Source organism: Sorex araneus, chromosome 4 (genome assembly GCF_027595985.1).
Source record: "Sorex araneus isolate mSorAra2 chromosome 4, mSorAra2.pri, whole genome shotgun sequence".
Classification (NCBI taxonomy): domain Eukaryota; kingdom Metazoa; phylum Chordata; class Mammalia; order Eulipotyphla; family Soricidae; genus Sorex; species Sorex araneus.
Genome location: NC_073305.1, coordinates 134,552,650 through 134,574,510, shown reverse-complemented (window position 1 = coordinate 134,574,510; position 21,861 = coordinate 134,552,650). Strand labels below are relative to the sequence as shown.

The 21,861-nt window shown below is 42.7% G+C and overlaps 1 protein-coding gene and 1 non-coding gene across 3 annotated transcripts in view; one reads left to right on the top strand and one right to left on the bottom strand.

Moving 5' to 3' along the window:
• Nucleotides 1–3,836: 3,836 nt before the first annotated feature.
• Nucleotides 3,837–21,861, bottom strand: part of AFG1L (AFG1 like ATPase) — a 191,477-nt gene continuing 173,452 nt past the window's right edge. Inside the window, exons 11-14 of one of the 2 annotated variants that reach the window (XR_008629796.1) lie at nt 12,337–12,477; nt 8,763–8,876; nt 5,398–6,684; nt 3,837–5,309 (exon numbers count right to left, since the gene is read on the bottom strand). Coding sequence is in view for 1 of the 2 variants with exons in the window: in XM_004605766.2 (XP_004605823.1) it covers nt 6,538–6,684; nt 8,763–8,876; nt 12,337–12,477 (402 nt within the window). In the remaining variant the exon portion in view is untranslated. Of the gene's footprint in view, nt 6,685–8,762; nt 8,877–12,336; nt 12,478–21,861 lie in introns of both variants that reach the window. The other variant, XM_004605766.2, reaches the window with a different exon arrangement.
• Nucleotides 15,288–15,391, top strand: LOC129404557 (U6 spliceosomal RNA). Its single transcript, XR_008629951.1, has one exon. It is a non-coding gene; the product is annotated as a U6 spliceosomal RNA (small nuclear RNA).

The following is a 21,861-nucleotide window of genomic DNA, read 5'->3' as shown; positions in this document are numbered from 1 at the left end:
TTTGAACAAAGTGTAGGTGTTTTTCACATTATTTATGTATTATATAATGGTTTGTTATTTTTAATGTTTGACAACTTCTCAGTTTTTATTTCTAATATGGTTAAACACACACACACACACGCACACACACACAAAGCTCTTTGGAATCTGCAATAATCTCTGAAATGGAAAGAAGTCTCAAGCTATTTGAGTTCTTGACAAGAAGTTCCTTCCTTACCTTCTGCAGCCCCCCAACCCTCCTCCTCTACAAGTCTGCTGGAGGTGGGCCTACTCCCCTTTTCTTTTTCCCTCCCACCCTTGGCCCTTCTGCAGTGCTCTGACAAGCCTCCCTCGTCTCCCCAGCACTGACTTCCCACCTTTGCACAGTCTCTCTACAAGTTCTCATGCCAATATCTTGAACACTGCTGCCTCCCTGGCAGCCTGTGACCCCGTGGGCCTCCAGCAGCCTTCCCCGCTAGCCTTCAGGGTTGCTTCAGTCATGCCCAGTGGAGCCCCCAAGCCCCATCACTTCCCTCCAAATGCTTGTTCCAAATATATTCCCATGGGAACGTTGGTGCATGGAATCGCTGGGCGCATCCTCCTCAGTTCATGACGGTGATGCCACTCATCCCTGCGAAGCTAGGTGACCCTTTTAATTCTTTTCCCTCTGAAGTCCACCTTACTCAATCTCACTCCCATCCTCCCCGAAGCATCCACTCCAGGGTATGTTGCTTCCCTCCTACCCAAGTAGTGTATTTTTAGATTCTGGATGCCCTAGAAAAATAATGAGTGTTCCTTTATGTGTGGGTTCCCAACTTATGTAATGGCATTGAATTAATTTTCTTTCAGCTTGGTTTCTGAGCCTTGTTGGTGATACCACATCTAAATCCGGCCCATGGCCTCTGGTGGCAGCAGAGAACATTCTTGCCATAAGAGCCTCTTCCCTAAGCCATGTTCCTAGTGAGAGACTCCTGGGGGACCCCACTCTCCATTTGTCCATCTCTCATTCATTCTTCTTAAATAAAACGATTGCCTCTTTCAGATAAGTGACTAATACTTCAAATTCTGGTCAACCACTGATCCCAGGACTTTGCCATCACATATGGTACCTAGGAGGCGTATTCCACCTTCCCCCACATTCCTACACCCCCTCACACCTGTTCCTGCACCTCTCACACCCATCCCACACCCATTCCTACACCCATTTCTACAGCCCCTTAGACCTGTTCCCAGACCCCTACACCTGTTCTTACATCCCCACTCCTGTTCCTTGGCCCCCTCACACCGATTTTTTTTACTCCCTCACTCTTGTTCCTACTCTACCACCCAATCCTACACCCCCTCATACCCATTTCTCACACCCATCCTACACCACCCACACCCATTCCTACACTTCCTCACCAGTTCCTACTCCCCTCACACCCGAGGTCTCCAAATCTACACAAAGATAAAGATTGTTGAGAGATTCTGGGCCCCTTCAGCATCACTGCTTCAAGGAGGATTAAAATGACCTCGGCACAAGCCCCCCCTTCCATTAGCTGACAACGGCAAATGTCACACAGGTGCCCCATGTTCGGGTTCTCCATTTAGTTAACAAAAGTAATCTCTCATAGAAGACCCCACTCACAAGGTTCCCTACTCATCGGAGGATCCCTAAACACAAGACTCCAAACTCATGACACTAGTAAAGGAAACTTCCCCAACTGAGACAATAAAATGATGCCCCAAACTATACTAGATGGGGGGGGGGCAGTTTGGGTGCCCCTCTTTGGAGTCCCTCTACTGCCCCTCTCCGAGTTCTTTAATAAATTTCCTTGGCTCTTTTCGACACATCTCACCAGAGTAAATTCTTTCGCTAACCCTGCACACTCATACCTCAGGGTCCCCTGAGGGTCTGGGTGTGAGTGTCTGTGAGAACAACTGTGAGGGGCTGCCATGTGGGCGCACAGGCCAAGGCTGTTTCCAGGTCCTGTCTCCTCGGCTTCTGATTGCTCAGAGTAAGTCTGGGGGAGATAATCGCACCTCTCCCCAAGAAGGCTGTGGGCAAAATGATAGGGTTGGAAGCAAGTGCTTTGTAAAGTAGGAAACTATGTGGCTGGGTTAGCTACCCTGTGGGTGCTGTGGCCCTGGGGAAGAAAGGCAGGAGACTCTAAGGAGGGGGAGAGGACAAGGAGGGCATGTGGGGAGCAGCGAGGCCCTTGAGACACTGCCCTAGGAAGGGCCCTAGTGAAATGCGGGCCTGCCTGGAGCCTGCATATGGCTGTGTGGCCAAGGGCTCTGCCCACAGGGGATTTATCAACCCTGCACCAGGTTACTGTGGGGATCATAAACAAATAATACCAGGGCTCTGCAACTGGCCCATTACACTCCAGAGCGTGTCATGCCACACATGAAGGTGTGTAGAAGAAGCGTGCAGGGCACGGAGGAACTGCAGTTCCGAGAATTCATTATTCACTAACCCAAGGATCTGGCGATTCTTGGATTTTTTTCCCCCAGGCAGTTCTCACTAGAGACCACATGATGGCGCCCTCTTGCTGAGAAAGCTTTGATGTTCCCCAACTGAGACAATCCATTTTCTCCACCAAACAATCCTGGGGGGTGGGGGTGGGAGGAGGGGATGGATCTGAGTGTAACAATACAGCGCCTCATTAAGCCAGAATCCTGTGCCCTTGGTGTCTAGTCACTTCATCTGTGTCCTTTCCCTTCACTAGAGCCCATATTGGGTTGGCATGTGTTGTCTAGTTTTGCATTCCTCAAGAGGCTGTAATAATGAGCCGAGTAGGCATTAATTGTTGCTCTATGATCATAATCATTACAATAACAACTAATATTCATTTAATCATTTGCCATTTGCAGAGTGCTTTTCACCAACCATCCTCAGAATAGCTTTAGGCACTGGAGATTGTTCTCGATTACAGAGGAGAACACTGACGGCCAGAGCACTAGTTCAAGGTCGCAAGGCAGAAGCTGACAGAAGACTCGGAGCCCGTCCCTGCCCTGGGCAGAGGGGCGCCGGCACGGAATCACCAGGGATTTGAAAACTGTAGACTTGAGAGACAAGGTAGGAAAAATTTCCTAAGCAAAGGAGAGAGATGGACAGGCAGACAGATAAACAGATGCCCTCTGCAGCTTCACAGCAGCACAGACCGGAAGTCAGAGGGCCAGTCTCTCCCGGCTGCGCAGCCGACTCACAGATGGGAGGTTTCCAGCACAAAGTGGACAGGGTGGTCAGGAAAACAGACAATTCCGTGTCCAGTTCTAGGAAAATGAGCCGGGCTGCCAGTGAGGAAAACTGATCTGTTCCTCCTTAAGAAAAAGCTGCGAAACTGTGAGGGTTTTTGTTTTTTTTTTCTTTTTTTGCCAGTTGGTGAGACCTCAGGGGGTGAAGAGAGCTGATAAAGAACCTGGACAAGATCACAAAAAAAAAAAAAAATCAACTTAGTGAAATTTACAAACCTGCCTGTGGGCAGATCCCAGGCTCCCCCCTCCGCCCCCATACATATACCCCAGGCTGGAACCCAATCTCCAGGCTCCTTCACACGCACACCCCAAACTAGGAACAGGTCACAGAGTGTGGGTTCAAGTTACTTAGACTCTTTTCTGGACCAAGCAGTGCAATGAAAAGGTGGAGAAATTGGTGTTTTGCTCCCCGACTCCACTGTACATGCCCGGCATAGGATGCTGTTTAGAACACGATTGCTGGCGCCTCAGCTCCAGGCCTGTAAAATTACCGTAACAGCACCTTTCATATAGGATCACAGGTTCCAAGGCATTTATACAGAAAACATTTGAAACCATGGCCCATATTACTATTAAACCTTTAAATATTGTTAAATCAATACGGAGATATGAATACATCCATTTTACATTCTAAGTGAAATTAAAAAAATTTTTTTTCAGAATTCCAAGTAATTTGTAAATTGTTATTGGCATACTCAGATAGCAGAAATATACTTCAGTAAGATTAAAATACTGCCTTGTGATTGAAACCTGAAAGGCTACTGAAAATGCCTATGTTTGATTAGAACAGCACAATCACCTTTTTGGCCTTATAAATAGCAGTGAACAGCTTTTCTTTCTCTTTATCGGGGAAAATTTCCGTTTCTTCCCTGGTGCTCTTGCACGAGGGGGACCTCAATTCCTCTGAGAGATTTCATGCAGCCCCAGGAGAAAGACTGGATGATTGAAAAGGAATGGGGCAAATCCTGAAGCAAAACACAGGCTGAAAGGTAGATTTCCCCTCAGGGCCACATTTCATGTTTCATTTTGGTGTTAATTTTCTTTTAGTGTAACTACCATGTTATTTCCTGGGAATGGCTATTTGTTAAGACTTCAGTTGCCTTTTGTTGTGAGATGTCTTATGAAGCAGATTTAGAGGAGAGACAAGATGAAGAGGGAGCACTTCTAGGCACCTCCCCATCTAGCACCTGGGCCAATGCTACAGCCTTCTTCTCTGAGTGAAAGGGGCTATGTGTACCCCACCAGGTCCAGGAACGAGGGGAGATGGCGAAGGGCAGGGCACAGGGGCAGGGACATGCTGCAAATTCTTCACTGGATGCAGAACTACAGTTTTGCTCTGAAACTATTATTTTAAATGGACTTACATCATTTCAAACCTAGATGATGAGGTCGCTACCCTGAGGAATCCATGGTTTTTGGGCACTGAGCCAAGACCATATTATTACATGGATATGGATAGCTGAAATTCAAATTCCAAAAACCTGACCTCAAAACGAACTTTTATATTCAACTGTGAGAGGGGGAGGGATTATTTTATATAGCCATTCAGGTCCTCTATCAATCAGCTACTCATCCCTCTCTCCCTCCATCTGAAGCATATTTTTTATTAAGGTACAGCCTATTAGCCAAAGTGTTACAAGCAAAAGACTAAGAAATAAAGTTAAACATTTCATATACTGAGTTCAAAGCAATGTTGTAAATTAATCTTCACTGACTTAAAAAAATCACTATAAAAGTAATGCAATGATCTTTTGTAATAATTTAACATGACATAATGATCTTTTTACAGTGGTAGGGTGGCATGGAATATAGTAATATAATGAGTTTCACAGACATTTCCAAGCCTACATCTATAACCAGGGTGATCATGCTAGTGCTCCAGGATTCATGTTTTTATCCAGGATCATGTAAATGTCCAGCAATCTTTCACCTCACAGTGATCATTCCCCATCCTTTTCTTCCTCTTACTAAACTTCCTTTTGAGGTTTCACGTCAACAGAAGTTCTTCTTAAACCACACTTAATTTTCAGAAGCCTTGATTGAAACTTTTCTCTCTATCCCTTCATCAGCATGACTCAAACGGTGAATGTCTGAAACACACGAGCAGGACAGGCCATCACCTGACAGATGAAATCGAGTCTAAGAGCTTCCTTACATGATATGCCTACACTCCCTTACCTGTGCCTCGCTCCCCAAAATGCTTATTGTCAACAGCACTGTAGAATATTTTCATCACTCCCACCCCGCCCCGCAGTAGAGAGATTCAGATGCTTGTCATTGGCCAAGGTCCCTGCTACCAGAGGAGTCAGCGGTCAGGCTGTACTTGAATGAGTGCAGAGATGCCCTCAGTGCTGGACAAATGGGACTGGACTTTGAGGAGGCCCACCAAGCTTCCTCTCCTGTGGACACTGGGTCTGTGTGAGCAGAGCAACAACATCGAAGGTGGGTACTGATGCTCTGAGTAGGCGGTCACTCTGCTGTTGGCTCAGTCCAGGACTCTTGCCCCTCTGGACACTCCCACTGGTCCCCACCATTCCTAGTATCAGTCCATCACAGAAGGGGGTGGGTTGGGAGAAGGCAGTCTGACACTCCTGCACCTAATTCTGCAATGTTAAGAGTTTGTGGCTTTTCCAGGTGATCTATGAAAGCGGGAAATCAGGTCCTGCTGGAGAAAAGCCACCGTCTTGAGTCTTGAGGAAGCCTGAGAGGCCCTGGGAGATTTCTTATAATTTGGAATTAGAAGAGAAAAAAAATTATACATTGAGAGTGTATGTCATAGGAGCAAATGCAATTCATTTTTATTTCTAATATGATGAACACACTTCCTTTCCTTTTGGACTGAAATGTACAGTTTATTTTTTTCCCTCTCATAAAAAATGGTTCTAGGGCTCCGGAGGTAGCTCAGTGGTATAGCACATGCCTTGCATCATGTAAGGCCCTGGGCTTGATCCCCAGCACTGCAAATAATATCAACAATTATACATTTCTCTCATGCAGCTATAATGTGGCCCAAGTTTCATCGCCTTGAGCTTTCTATAAGTATGTGGGTGTCCAGCCATGGTACATTTGATGGTTTAGAGGAAGCTAAAGTGACAGGAGTGTTCATCTTAACTCTGTGATGCAGAAATGTGGCCCAGTGAGTGGGCAAAAAGCAGATCTATAAAAGTGGTGTTAACTTACGAATCTACTATATTTTTGACAGTAATGTTAGACTGAAAAATGGTCCAGAGGATAAAGTGCATAATTAATGATGAGAAAATGATTCTTGCAAGTTCCACAGTAATGCGTTCTCCCTGCACTCATCATCTGTCCCCATATCTATGCTGGCCCTGATGGTTCCTTCTTGCTTCTGTCCCCATCATTCCAGTACTGTTCAGTCTGCATTTCTGTGAGTCGGGAAACAGTGCGCTGAAATGCAAAGATCTCCTCTTCTCCGGTAAACATAGAGAGTTCTTCTGCAGAGCCCTGGTTTCAACCATGCAGGCAAATAGACAAACAAACAAACAAAAATGAGCATCAATTAAAACCACCACAAATTCTCTTTTTTTTTTTTACAAAACAATGTTCAGCTTTAAAACAACTTTTAGTTTTACCTATATTTAGATCAGAAAGATTTCTGCATATTTTTCTCATATACAGTCTCCTACATTTGGGGCTGGAGAGCTTGGCATACTTGGTGCTTACCTTACACGTGGCTGGCCCTGGTTTGATCCCTGTTACTGGACATGATCCCTGAGGCACCACCAGGAGTGACCCCTAACCACAGAGCCCAGGAGTCAGCCCTGGGCACCTCTGAATGGGTCCACTAACTTACAAACAACAAACAAAATTCTTCTCCCTTGACTAGAGAACTGCCTCATTAAAACCAACAGTCAATCAACAGAACAAATTTCACGAGAGAAAACAATAAAGGAAAACAAAATAATTAAAGATGAAATAATGACACAAAATCAAAATTTAAAAGTATTTTTCTCACATGAGCTTTCTGCAGAATCTAAACAAATGCCTGCCAGCAACAGCAAAAAAAAAAAAAAAAAAAAAAAAAAAAAAACCCAAAAAAACAAAAGCAAACCAAATGAACAAACAACAACAAAAACCAGTGCAGGAGTTGTGTGGAGCCAAGTCATGCTCATGGCCCGGAGGCATCATGGACAGGGCTATACCTGTCCAGGGAGACACCTAGATAAAACTCTTCCAAACTGGATGCGTTCTCCCATGGGGTCTGATGTTGTGTCTGGATCTTTACTTTGAGAAGGGCAGGGATGCTTTTGCTCTTGAGCTAAGGGGACACTTGACCCCCCCCCCCAGCCAGGGTTAAGTGGGGGGTTTTTCTGTGAGGCCAGTAGACAGGCGCTGCCAGTCCACACAAGCTTTCCACACATGCCCAGGTGGTCTCAAGAGCTAAAGGGCTTCAGACAGGTAACTGCCCTCAGAGAAACCAGCATCTGCAGAGTTCTCAGCAGATACTGGTTTCCATACATGGGTTGAGGAAACCATGTTTTGAAAGTTCATCTTCAGAAGAAGATTCATGTTTTTGGCTTCATTCTCCATAAACTCTAAGAAAATATTATTTCCATTCAAATATGGCCTCATTCTAAGTGGCCTTTCAATATCTTGGGGTGGCAGAATGGGGGTCCTCTCATTGGTGGGGCTAAGGGGAGGTGCTAGCAGGGAGATAATTTTATAATGTTGGCGAACACTTCTGTCCTCTGCAGTTGGGAAACAGACCCTGTAATGTTTGTGCAGAGGGAAGTGCAGAGGCACTTCTGTGAACTCTGGAGGGAATGCCCAGACCCACAGCTGCGGGAGAGCTGGCCAGGGGGGGCCAGCCTTGCACTGACCCCAGCCCCAACAGCCTGACACCCACAGCTACTCCATTTGGACTCAGGAAGGAACTGTGGGTTTCACTTGAAGTCAGGGCACTTGGCATCCTGAATGGAGGCAGAGGTTCCCAAACTTATTTGGTCTACCAGTCTCTTTTCAGGGAGAGAAAAAAAAAATCCATGTCCTCTGGAACTGTACCTTCTTTAAATGAACACAGGAAAATGTCCCCCTCAGTGGCACCCAAGGCTATTGAGGGTGTTCCATCTGTGGGTTGTTTCAGTCTCCTATGTCTCTCCACTCCACAATGGGGTGGGGTAGGGTGATATCAACTACATTGGGAAACAATAACAGAGCACCCTAGTCCTCTAACAGACACAGAAAAAAAAATGCCAGAGAGAGCTTCCTGCATGTCAGAGTGAGGTTGGACCCGGGGTTCCCAGCTAAGGTCGATCATTTGCTAGTGGTGTGACCTCAGGCCCATCAGTCCACCCTTAGGACTTTCCTCATGCAGAGGACCACTCAGTGGCCTTCCAGTCTAACGTGGCAGTTCCCCACATAGGGTGGTGCAGAGAATGCGTATGCTGGACTAGCTTTGGCAGGAAGCAGCAACCCAATGGTTAAATATATACTGCAGTCCTCCTTCAACATGTAGCTGCGAATCAAACCCCAAACAATTAAGCTGTTTTATAATAAAAAGAGATTATGTTAATATCGCCTACCTGGCTCAGCCCCAAATCATCCATCAGTATTCTGCTTTGCTCCAGCTCACTGTCATGATGTTGATGCAAAAATAGGCTGGAGAGGGGAGTCGATGCGGAGCAAATTATGCGCACCTGAAATAGAGGAACGCCATGCACCGTGACGCCTTCTACCCAAGTTGAAGAGTTAGGAATGAATCTTGCACAAAATAAAAATCTGTTTGTCATAGCAGGGGGCTTGGACCTTGCTCCTCTGAAAGGCATCTCCCCTTTCCCCTAATAGGTTGTGATTATTATTTTTTTTTGGTTTTTTTTTTGGGGGGGGTCACACCTGGTGATGCACAAGGGTTACTCCTGGCTCTGCATTCAGGAATTACTCCTGACGATGCTCAGGGGACCATATGGGATGCTGGGAATCGAACCCAGGTTGGCCGTGTGCAAGGCAAATTCCTTACCCACTATGCTATCACTCCAACCCCTGGTTGTGATTTTTTTTTTGAAGTGCACAGTACTTTTCAAACTATTTCAACTCAACTTACATCATCCTGTCAAGTAGGGACTGGAGGTTTCTTGGGGCCATGTTAGGTCCAGAGTGGTCCAGCTCATGATGCCAGCCTAGATCTTCAGGCTCTAAATCCAAGCTGCAGGCTGCTGTTTCGACTTGGCTATGCACACCCAGTTACTCTGTGTGCCCACGAGGCAACCAAGATGCAGAGATGACCGCTTTTCTGTGTAGGGGACTGCTAAGTGCAGTGCACTGCTATGCTCATTATCCCAGGTTTCCAGAACGCACATCCACACAGCGTCCTGCTCAGACACTGCCCACGAGGCTGAGTTTGACCTGGCAGTTTCTCAATGACATCAGGCAGTGCAGGCATGGTCACTTTCTGTTTCTACAGCACCAACCATATCTACCAGGCCAAATATAAAACAGACCTTCTTTGATGTTTAAGACTTTCATTTGTTTTCAGGATTCACAGCTATCTTTTAAAAACAAATATGCCGGCACTTTAATCTACTGGCATTTGGGATTGGATTTTTCCATATCCAGATGACCTTCCACCTCCTCATATAAATTCTTTTAATCACAAATGACACTTTAAAAAAATTATTTTGATGAGAATACCCTTATATCATAAAATCCCATCAGTACATTCTAGGAGAATGTGTTTAATGCTCCCAATTTCTGAAATAAGATCATTTTGACTACTCTGTCAAAAAAGAGCATAAACTCTAAATATGTGATTTAGCGAAAGTAAATGTTAGGAGAGCAGGTCTAATATTCCATCATGATGCCAGCTATATCTCTTATTCTTTAATTAAGGAGTGAGAAGAGCCGGGTGGCAGTGGGGGATAAGGGGGAGAAGACACGACAGTCTGTGTGAGGCCTGGAGTTGCTTCCCAGGACCAGGCTTGGTGGTCCCCAAGCCTAAGTACTTCCAGGAGTGGCCTGTGTAAAAATTTAAAATAAAAAGAAAGCAACGGAGAAACTTAAATAAAAGTGAAAAAAAAAAAAGTGGAGAGGAGGTGCCAGAGCGATGTACAGTGGGTAGGGCGTTTGCCTTGCATTCAACTGACCCAAGTTTAATTCTCAGCATCCCAGATGGTCCCCCAAGCACAGCCGGGAGTAATTCCTGAGGGCAGAGCCAGGAGTAAGCCCTGCACACCACTGGGCATGCCCCTCCTCAAAAAAACAAAAACAAACAAAAAATAAAATAAAAAGAAGGCACTATAGTAACTTTATTAAAAAAAAAGTGAAAAAGTAGGGGTGAGGTGGGATTGGTAGCAGAGATAAGAGTTGAGGAACATGGGCTTTCTTTAAGATGTTCTCAACTGAAAGATAAAAACAAAACTAGTAAATTCTCAACCCATCTATTCTTAAGAGCTGCCTCCAAAGGCCCCTCAGCATCAGCTCCCCAACACAGAGAGCTCCCAGCTGTGGTCCCTCTATGTGGGGGCTGTTCTGGAGCTGTGTCTGGACGAGAAAGCCGGGAAGGGACTACTCGTCAGTGGGAGGGACGTTCTGCCCTAGCTCTGGCTCCTCAGCCACTTGCCTCTCCCCGCTCTTTGGCACATGCTTGTTCCTTCCAAGCGAGCAGTGGGTGTGCAGGTCAGCAGAGGGGGTGGGGCGCTCCCTCCCTCACCATTGCGTCTGAGCAGAATCCATGCTGCCTACTTCCTCCCAGGTGAGCCTTTCCATCCTGCTCTGTCCGTGTTTCTAAGAATCAGTGAGGAGCGCAGGAAACTTCCGGGTTCCAGGCCTTACCCTGTCCCTCACCTGCGTGATTGGGAGGGGATGGGTTCTGGAATCTGGACCTCACAAGGCCCAGATGACCCCAGAGTAGAAACACATTTTCCGATGCCCAGCCCCAGTCCTGCCAAGACCAGCGTACATTCCTTAGGGGTGGAAGAAGCAGCAGCTGTGGCTGTATTAGGCCCATGGAATTCTGTGGTCTGATGCGGGTATAACATCAGACATGGATGCTTCCTGTCGGCTTCCCAAGGCCAAGCTGTCTGTATTGCATGGCTTGTGAATACTGTTACAAATATCCACACGGCTCTTGGCAAAAACAAGACTCCATGGCCCTGCAGATGCACCAAACTCTCCTCTTTCCAACACAGCAGCCCACAGGGATAACTTAACATAAGTTCTATGGACACTGGATTCGTGTTTCTCCAATGCGGACTACAAAGCACCATGAAAGATGGTGCCAGGTCTAGCTTCACTTAGCAATGTATTTCTTATGACGAAAGTGCTGAATTTGATGAATACATGAAATATTAAAAAAAAAATCTCACCTCCTCCTCTCAACAGATTCTGGCCCTTTTTTTCTCCCCTTAATGCCCTCTAATTAGAAGCCATATTATCACTTTCACTTTTGCATTGATCTGTTGTACCATTAGCTTATCTACAGTGAAAGCTTGCTACATACCACACGATTGTTCTGAGTGTTTTAAATACTCATTTCATCTTCAAAACAACTGCATGAGATAAGTGCCACGATTAACCCCCTTTGTCTGCAGAAGACAGTTGGAGGTAAGAGGCTAAGTAAGTCTTCAAAGCAGATAGCCTCACCCTGGCTCTATTCCTTAAACACAGTCCTATTGTCTCTGATGGAAGGACAAGAGCTCTGTAATTCAGGTTAGAGCACATGAATAGAAAACCCAAACAAGAAGATAGCACAATACTAGTTACTGGGGTTTCTGAGTCAAAACTAGAGTTAGCCCCAACACTAGGGAGGGCTCATTGGCCGTTCAATCATCTCTCCCATAATTTATATGAACCAATATTTGTTGAGCACTCAATACAGAAATAGCACAGTGTTATATGTCATCACAGATGAACACATATTATACGACTCCTACTATTACTTCTACTACTAATATTAGGTAGCATTTGTGCCAAGTATTATTCTCATGGATTAATTTGTTTTCCTCTTAACTCTCTGAAGTAAACATTACTGCTATGCTCAATTTGCAAATGAAGGAATTGAGACCGAGAGAACTGACGTGAGTAGTAGACTAGGATTCCAGTCCAGGTAATGTGGCTCCACAGAGAAAAATGTTTAGCTCAGAAAATGTGCAAGGTCCTTACCTTAAAATCATACAGGTTATCAATGAGAGTTATAAATCTTCGAGCTTGAGTCCTCTTTGCCAGAGTAAATTGTGGAATGTTTCGTAAAATAACTGTATCAAAATTCTTTGATAATTCCAAATAATCACTGGCTCCAAGTGGCTGCCATTAAAATAAAATAAATAACAACATTAAGAAGCTGATTCTGGTCTCCTATGAATTCATTATAACTTCAAGATCCCTCTTTTCAGTCACATTTTCCATTATCTAGGATAACTCTGAGATAGCGACTTGAGCAAATGGGGCTTTTCAGAGTAGCTTAGGCTAGAGAAGATAAAATTTGAAGTGTATATAAATAAAAGTGGGTAAGAGCAAAAAGAAGACTATTGTGGAGAGTGAAGGACTATTTCTCAGTACCTCACTTGGTACCTTATTTAAAAACCTTAAAAAATAAATCTTGTCCACACAAGATTGTAACTATAATTTTTTTTTCTCTTTGGCCTGAGCAAATGCATGATCCCAAGTACATGTCTTCATACCCTCATTCTATAACCTTTTATTTCTAGAATATCTGTATCACTGTATCACTGTCATCCCATTGCTCACCGATTTGCTTGAGCGGGCACCAATAACGTCTCCTTTATGAGACTTATTGTTACTGTTTTGGGCATATCGAAGACTCCACAAGTAGCTTGCCAGGCTCTGCCATGCCCGCAAGATACTCTTAGTGGCTTGCCAGATCTCCGAGAGAGGTAGAAGAATTGAACCTGGGTCTGCTGTGTGCAAGGCAAACAGCCTACCTGCTGTGCTATTACTAAATCCCATCAAACAAATTCTTCCTATGACTCAACTGCTGTCACAAGTGGTCAATGGAATTATGCTATAATGGCATGCTAAACAGTAAGTGACCATTTGAAATTAAGACTATGCTTTGGCCTGAAAACCATCTGAAAATTCTTTCCATTTCATCTGAGGAACAATTACTCAGGTGAAGGTGCCAACACTGCTGATCGCCATCAGCAGCAGGTCACTATGAGCAGGGCTCACTCACAAAGGTGTCCTCTCCAGATATAAAGTACTTGTCCCTGAAACATTAATTGAACTCATAAGAATGAAAAAAAAAAACCTAGAAAGTGAAAAAAACATATCTGCAATCCATTCTTGGGGATCAGGACCATTCCCAGGAATCACAATCTCCTCTCAATTTAGGTTATGTGTGGCTGGCTGGACCCTGTGAGTGTGGAAAAAGAGAGTCCTGCTAGACTTGTGAGCAGGAGCCGAGACCAGACATTGAGGGGCAGGAACTCCTGTGAGGTCCCTTGAAAAGCTCCTCAATAACCACAGTCAATCCTGGGGGCACAAACAACTGAGCCTCTTCAATTTCTGGACAAACCCATGAAGACTCTTCCTGGACAGCGATTTGCACCACATGGAAAGAATGTGATGCATGGTGTGTGCTGTAATCAAATGTGTCAGTGATCTGCAGGGAAGGGGCTGGGGGTGAGAGACAGAGACACAGGGAGGAAGAGAGACAGAGATAGAGAGAACCTGGGGGAGGAGAGATTGAAGTGGGGGAAGAAAGGCCCCACTTCTATCTCTTTCAGAGAGAGAAAGGCCTGAAGGAGACCTTGTCCCCCATCCCCTCTGAGGCCTTGGATCCTCAGCTCATCCCTGAAAGGGCTTAAGTGTGCAGATTATTTTCTTGGGACCCCTGCTGTCCAGCCTAATGAATCAGAGGCATGTGTTGAGAGAAGCTAGAACAAAAGGTTTAAGTCAGTGTTTCCAGAGTGGACGATACTGCCCTGTTGGGCCATGCAAGAGTGATCCAAGGGGCAATAGACTTGGGTGCAATGGGGAAGGGGGAACTTTCTGTTTGTTTGCTTCATGAAGGTGCATTTCTAAGGGGATGCTGAGTGATTTTTTTTTTTTCTGGGAAAGCAAAGGGAAAGTCCGATAAGGTTAGGAACCTGTGGCCTAAACTCTTTCGGTTTAGTCTGTTATTTTCTAACTGCACACCTTTGACAAGTTATGTCTCTCAGTTCCTTCATTTTCCCATCTGTAAATGGGGATTTGATTCCTACCACAGAGGATTGTGAGGATTAAGTTCAACTGGTAAAGTATTCAGCACAATGCATACACTTGCACTCAAACATTCTGGTGGCTTTCTATTTGTATTCTTCTCAAATGATTGGGCTGATACAAATAATTTACATTCTTTACAAAGGATAGAAAGAGGATCATTCTCAATGGGACCACTTAGTTCTGCAGAGCACTAACTGCTGCCCGAACTCTAAGCCAGCTTCTGTGCATCATCTGTGCTCAGACTCATCGCAGGAACCAGTTGGGCTGTGGGAGTTCCCTGAAACAAAAATATGTTCCTAAGGGAAAGGGGGAAGTTGAGAAACAGTGTCTCCATGTAAGAAGGATAACTCTTACTTAAGACCCTCAGGCCCCGAGGCTGATAAATTACTTGTTTGAGATCCATTAGAATTTAGCATCTCATCTTTTGTAAATCAGAAAGCATGTGTAAAACATGTATAACCTCATTTTAGGTATGTAGTTATGTATAATTAAGCTCACTCTTTATTCATGGATGTGATTTCCATCAGTATAACTCCATGCCCAGGGAAAATCATTATCAGAAGTGCACTGAAGTGCCTAGGGCAACTGAAAATCAGAATCCTGCCCACTCAGCTATTTTTACAAATTATATACCTTTGTCAGTAGGTTATGCATTTGCCATTATATTAGCAAATACCCCTCCCTTTCATATCCCTAAAAACAATTACACGCTCATGAACCACATTAAAAAAAAACTATGTTTAATGTCTATCTCCTTTTAAAGAAAAAAACAGTCACTGGGAGAGATGGAGAGTTACTGTTTAGTGGACTCAGAGTTTCAGTCTAGAATGAAGAAAACATCCTGGGTACAGACAGCTGTGATGATTGTGCAACACTGAGATGGTATTTGAGTGCTCACTTCGGCAGCACACATACTAAAATTGGAACGATATAGAGAAGATTAGCAAGGCGCTGGCACAGGATGACACAAATTTGTGAAGTGTTCCATATTTTTTGAAAGGCAATAAAGTAATATGCATGATACCCTATTAGTAACAGTACTGTAAGCCACAGTACCTAAATTAAAAAAAAAAAGGTGCCTATCATGGAGGCAGGCTGTGGAGTGGGAAGGAAAATGGGAACAATGGTGGAGTGATGTGGGCACTGGTGAAGGGATTATTGATGTTGGAACATTGTGTGCCTAAAACTCAATCATGAATAACTTTGTGATTCGCAGTGACTCAATAAATGAAAAAAAAAAAGACTATTAGTTGACAAAGAAATTCCAATTTAGGCCATGGAGAGCAATATTACTTTTTACTTTAAAAATATGAGCAAAAAGAATGAGATGTACTAAATCTTTTCTCAAAAGAAATGTTTCAATAAGATTAATTTAAAATCTGAGGACTTTTTTTTCAAAAAAAGCTCTTTAAAAAGAGTTGTTTTTTTTAAAACTGGCTCCAGTGTTGAAGTGTTTGAAAAGAGACACTGAAGCATATTTTCAAGCATTTCCTGGCTTAAAGAAGCTGTGTGAAGATATGCGTAAGAAATATGTGTGTGTTTGTGAAGTTTTTGAGGCTCTGGGGTGATTTACTTCATCCAGCTTCCATTATTGTCCTAACTAGAAAGCTGATGCAAATTATAAAGAAAGAGTGCATCAATAATGGAAGAGGAAGACTTCTTAACACTTCCTTGGAAAAATGATAATTTTAAGGGGAAATTTTTTTATTTTCTTGTTTTTAGGTCACACCCAGTAGTCACAGGGGCTACCCCTGGCTTCAGTACTTGGTGGTCTTTCCTGCTGATGCTTGAGGAACCACGTAGTACCAGGGGTGAACGTGTCAGTCTTGCATGCAAAGCATGCATTCTAGTTTGTTGCTCAACCCAAAGAGGAAAAAAAAAGAAACAATAGTTTCCATCTTGTATGAATGATGAGTTTTTAAAAAATATTACCATTTATTTTTATTTATTTATTATTTATTTTACTGTGCCAGAGATCAAACTGAGAACCTCACACATACAAGGTAAGGCTCTACCACTGAGTCACAACCCTGGTCCAGAACAAGAATTCTTGTTCTTTGGAACTATAAAGAAAACTTCTCACTGGGTTGAGTACAACCAGGAGTGACCCCCACCCCCTGCCGCAGTCATCCTGAGCACTGTTTGGGACAAGTGTCCTCCCAAAATTTATATGCAGAGTTTCTTCCAATTATCATTTAACAACTTTTACATAATAAGTTAGCAGGCTCCTGCTCACTCTGATACAGTATCTAAGCTGATCTGCTGGAAGATGCCAGACTGTAAGGAGGGGTTGAGAAAGCATCTGAGGCCACTCAACAGCCAGCTATCCCAAAACAGACGAGAGCCCAACCAAGGTTAGCAAAACTGCTGCAGGTACATAAGTAAGCCCAAAAGACATCCAAAGAAATTCCCAGCTAACCTGCAGTCTACAGGGAAATAATGAAGACTGATTTTATTTTTTAAGCCACTAAATATGGGTATGATTTGTCATACAGCAAGAGCTAACTGCAATACTATACATTCTAAAGATTTACTAGGAAAAGTTCTTCTTTTAAGAGTCACTAACAGTGGAGTTTCATGCCTAATTCAATCAGCTTAATCAATGGCTGAATAAATAGCAGTGCTCCAACATTATTAAAAAAATCACTAAGAGCATGTTCATCATGTTAAGAAAAATATGAACAGGCTTTATAGAAAAGGATTGGCCTTATAAAATGAATAAATATAAAAATATATTTTTACTTATTTTATCTTCAATTACTTTTAATGTTTGGAACTTTTATGGTAAATAAATTATATTTCCCAAGGTAAAACGTAGAGGACTAAATGAAGACAAAAAGCCAGAAAAGTAGATGGTATTCTAAATAAAAGACAGGGGCCCAAAAGAATACAAACAGAAAGCCACAGAGAGAGCAAGTTGATTTGAAAAAGGGACTAGATGAAGCAAGGTTTGACTGCAATAAAAATATAAGTGTAAAAGTATTTCAGAGGAAAAATAATTTTAATAAACAATTCATTAACTGAAAATATAAAGGTATAAGATTATCATAAACAAATGAAAAAGGTAATCAAGCTTAGTAGTAATAAAATAAGAATAGGTTTTTTTTTGGTTTTGATTTTTGTTAATGATTCTGGGAGTTGAGCCTAGAGCTGGGCTGGAGCAATAGCACAGAGGGTAGGGTGTTTGCCTTGCAAGCAGCCAACCCAGGTTCGATTCCTCTGTCCCTCTCAGAGAGCCCGGCAAGCTACCGAGAGTATCTTGCCCACAAGGCAGAGCCTGGCAAGCTCCCCGTGGCATATTCGATATGCTAAAAACAGTAACAAGTCTCACAATGGAGACGTTACTGGTGCCCGCTCGAGCAAATCAATGAACAATGGGATGACAGTGCTACAGTGCTGCAGTGATTCAGGGAGTTGAACCTAGAGCCTCACACATGCAGTGCAAGTGGCCTACTGCTGAGTCACATCCTCTGCTAAAATAAGAGTAACATCATTTCACATATAACATTTTGAAACAAAGGATAAATCATATTGCTCAGTGCTGGAAAGCAGGTAATGAAATATCCACTGGAACTCAAATTAGTTCAGTTACCCCAGAAAAATGATTATTGGATTCTATAAAGAACACTAAAAGTCATAAACTTGACTAGTCATTCTGCTTCTAGAAATCAAACTTCAAAAAGCGGTAAAGCAACTTTAAAATATAACAACAAAGAAATAGCTCAGTAGATTATAGGATGTTGGCAGAATGGAATAATAGATTTCCAAGAAATATGGTGTTTATGAAAAATATTTGATGAACTGCAATAGGAGACAGTACAGTGGTTAGGGGGTAAGACCCTGGACTTGATTTCTGGTACCATATGATCCCTCAAGTTTCACCACATGCGGTCCCAGAGGCTTCCAGCACCACCAAGATGGTCTGGGCATCCTGGCGCAGCAGAGCCTGAGCAATACCGGCAATACCGCATCCTTGGACTTCTGCTTTGAACTGCCAGCCTGATGGGCAGAAAATTTCCTGAGAACTGCTTGAGAGCACCTTCCCCCCCCCTTAAAAAAAAGTATTTGATGACATGGAAACACGTGTATTATAAAAAATATAATTGAAAAAAAAACACATGATACTGGAGTTTTTTATAATTGCTTTGCTCAAAAATGTCTATGGAGCAGGGGATGGGAAGGAATGGGGGTGGGAGGGAGGGATACTGGGAACCCTGATGGTGGAGAATGGGCACCGGTGGAGGGATGGATACTCGAACATTATTTGACTGAAATGCAATCATGAAAGTCTGGTAAGTCTGTAACTGTCTCATGGTGATTCATTAAAATAAAAAGTAAATTTTAAAAAATGTATTTGGAGATAAAAATTAAGCATATTAAAATATTGATAAACCTAAAAGGCGTGAGTTGCAGACTTAGCAGTATTTCTTGGTCTTTTTTGTTTTAGATATTTCTGCACTTATATTCAAAAAATATACAAAAAAGTAAAAATAGATGTGAAACAATATGACGATTTTTACTGATTTCAAAGTATCCTGCTATTTAGTTCCCAGCATCTTCTCTAATAATGAGTGAATGTGGAAAAATTCAACATAAACACAAATATTAAAGAGTTAAAAGAATCACAAATCTGTTCAAGTTTGCAGCTGCCAATCTCATTCACTTCACTGTACAAATCTGAGAGTCCCTGATCAGTATTATCTGCTTCACCTCTGTGCCCCACCCCCAGCACAGAGCAGCTGAGAGTCTTACATAACACAAGGTTAGTGGATAAATGAATACACAATCACCAAGTCCTTGTCACAAGCAATGAGACCTATTGAATGCATATTAATAAACACATGGGCAGGGGACTAAATTCTACAAGGAAAAGGGACATTCCTCTGCTCCTTTGACCTCACTACCATCCTACTGAATTGCATACACAAGATACCGATGGCACATGCAAATATTTATACTTTTGTTTTGCATTAGTTGAGCCGCCTATGTAAGTAAACCATAGCATGAGATACTTTTGAAACCATAATTAGTATTGTAAATTCATGCACTGTGTCCTATGAATAATTAAAGCATATGATTATTTTTGAGTACTAAATGCCACTTCAGTTAGTAACATCCTTGAGTGTTATTCTAGCTCAAAATTTAAGTAGCATTATCTAATGTAGATTCTTCTTATGACAGATAATGATGACATTCTCTATCTTTCTACCTGAGCAATTAAAAAGTTTAATAGTCTTTGATGTGGCTGGTTATCTGAATAATTTTCTAAACAGGAACAATTAAAATACATTTATTCGATGGTTTGTGCATTCTCGACTATTGTTTCAAACTCTTTGTTTCTGTGGAAACCTGATGAAAACTTAAGGAACTTTAAAATCTATAATGAGTTTGCAGAGAGCATTTGTTTTCCTTAATTACTGAGTATACAGCTGGATGATATGTAGCAGTTTGTTGAACAAACTTTCAGAAATAAAGGGCTGGCCTGAGGTATTTTTCTCCCATATGAATATAGGAAGCTGCCTGCTGCAGTCTAACCTGGGTGCCAGGACTTGGGATTTTCTCAAAGCCACATCAATGTGAAACATCCCGCATTACCAACACCCTGCAGTGAGCAGTTGATCCACTTCAGCATACGCGAATTAGCTGTCAGTTTGAGTTTCTTTTTTCACCGCCTGGCTAACGCTTGTTCTGCCACCATTATTTCAGCTCAAGTAGGACGATTATTCTTTCAAGCGCTGTCTAGATTATACTGTCCTCAAGGTAATTCTTTATCTATTGATTTCTTTTTACAAATTCCTCAGTGATACTCTGATAGCTCCTCATTAAATGAGTATGTGTGGCATCTTGCTTTGTTTACAGAGAAATGACAATAGCCCATATCTTAAAGAGACGTATCTTTTAATAGAGAAAAAAAAAAACCCGTTTAAATGAAATTAGGATGAATGTGTGGTTTTCAAAACAAACAAAACAATGTGAACTGATGTTAAAACAACTTGTGTATACCAAATTTTAAAAGACTGATAATTAGAACAATAGAATAGTGACATGTATTTGAAAATAATTTCCCAAGATTGGTCACATGGCATATTAATAATAAATCTCATTAAAATGAAATCCAGAACATCTAGCTGAGAATTATCTTGCCATTCCAGAAAATTCTACCAACTCTTGTACATTCTACTTTAGAAGGTGCCCTTTAAGAATGTTTTACTACTTGGCTTATACAGTCTCAGTTGCAGGAAGCTAATTTTATCTCAATCTGCTGGAACTTTGCTAAACTTTGTACCCTCTGGGCAAATAAGAATGGCTAATACAGTACTCTATAGGAGAGTGCTTGTTTTTATTTTAGCAAAGAGTCTGTAGAAATAACAACAAACAAAAGTTTAAACTTTGTTTAAACAAAAAGTTAGTGCCCTTTTCCCACCCTAATTCCACTAGCCTTCTTATTTAACAGATCTCCAAATTCTGGGGATCGGGAACTGACAAGTTTTTCAAAACACAAACCACATCAAATCAGAACTATCGAGTGACTATCATGTGAAAATCACTGTGCTGACTGTATTATTACAAATACTTCCTGTTGCTTTGAGAGTGGAAAAATCCAAAAGCTGACATAAAAATAACTGGTGCAGAGCCCACGAGATAGTGCAGTGGGCTGGAGCGTATAATTTGCATGCAGGAGACCACACTTGACCTTCCTCCGCCCCCCCACACCACATACAGATCCTGGAGCACAGCCAGGAATGACCCCTGAAAACAGAGTCACAAATAACCCTGGGGTTCTGCTGGGTGTGGGCCAAATCACCTCACCTCCTCTCCCCCAAATAGATGTATTACCTATTAGAAAACCAAAATGAAAAAAGTAGGAAACTATATTAAAAAAATAAAGATTAGAAAGTCATTCTCATTAGTACTACATTAATAAGGTATCCTCATTAGTATAACATTAATAAGGGTCACTGGATGCAAGCAAGATGCAATTAATTCCAACGTAGCACTGTAGCACTGTCGTCCTGTTGTTCATGGATTTGCTCGAGCGGGCACCAGTAACGTCTCCACTGTGAGACTTCTTGTTACTGTTTTTTTGGCATATCCAATACACCATGGGGAGCTTGCTGTGTGGGCAGGATACTTTTAATAGCTTGCTAAGCTCTCCGAGAGGGACAGAGGAATCGAACCTGGGTTGGCTGCTTGCAAGGCAAATGCCCTAATCACTGTGCTATTGCTCCAGTCCATTCCAATGTAATATTAAAAAAAAAAACTCCAAAAAAATCTCTGTGAGATGGTAAAAATTAGCGGAATAGGGGCTGGAGCAATAGCACAACGGGTAGGGCGTTTGCCTTGCACACGGCCGACCCGGTTCGATTCTCAGCATCCCATATGGTCCCCTGAGCACCGCCAGGGGTAATTCCTAAGTGCAGAGCCAGGAGTAACCCCTGTGCATCGCCAGGTATGACCCAAAAA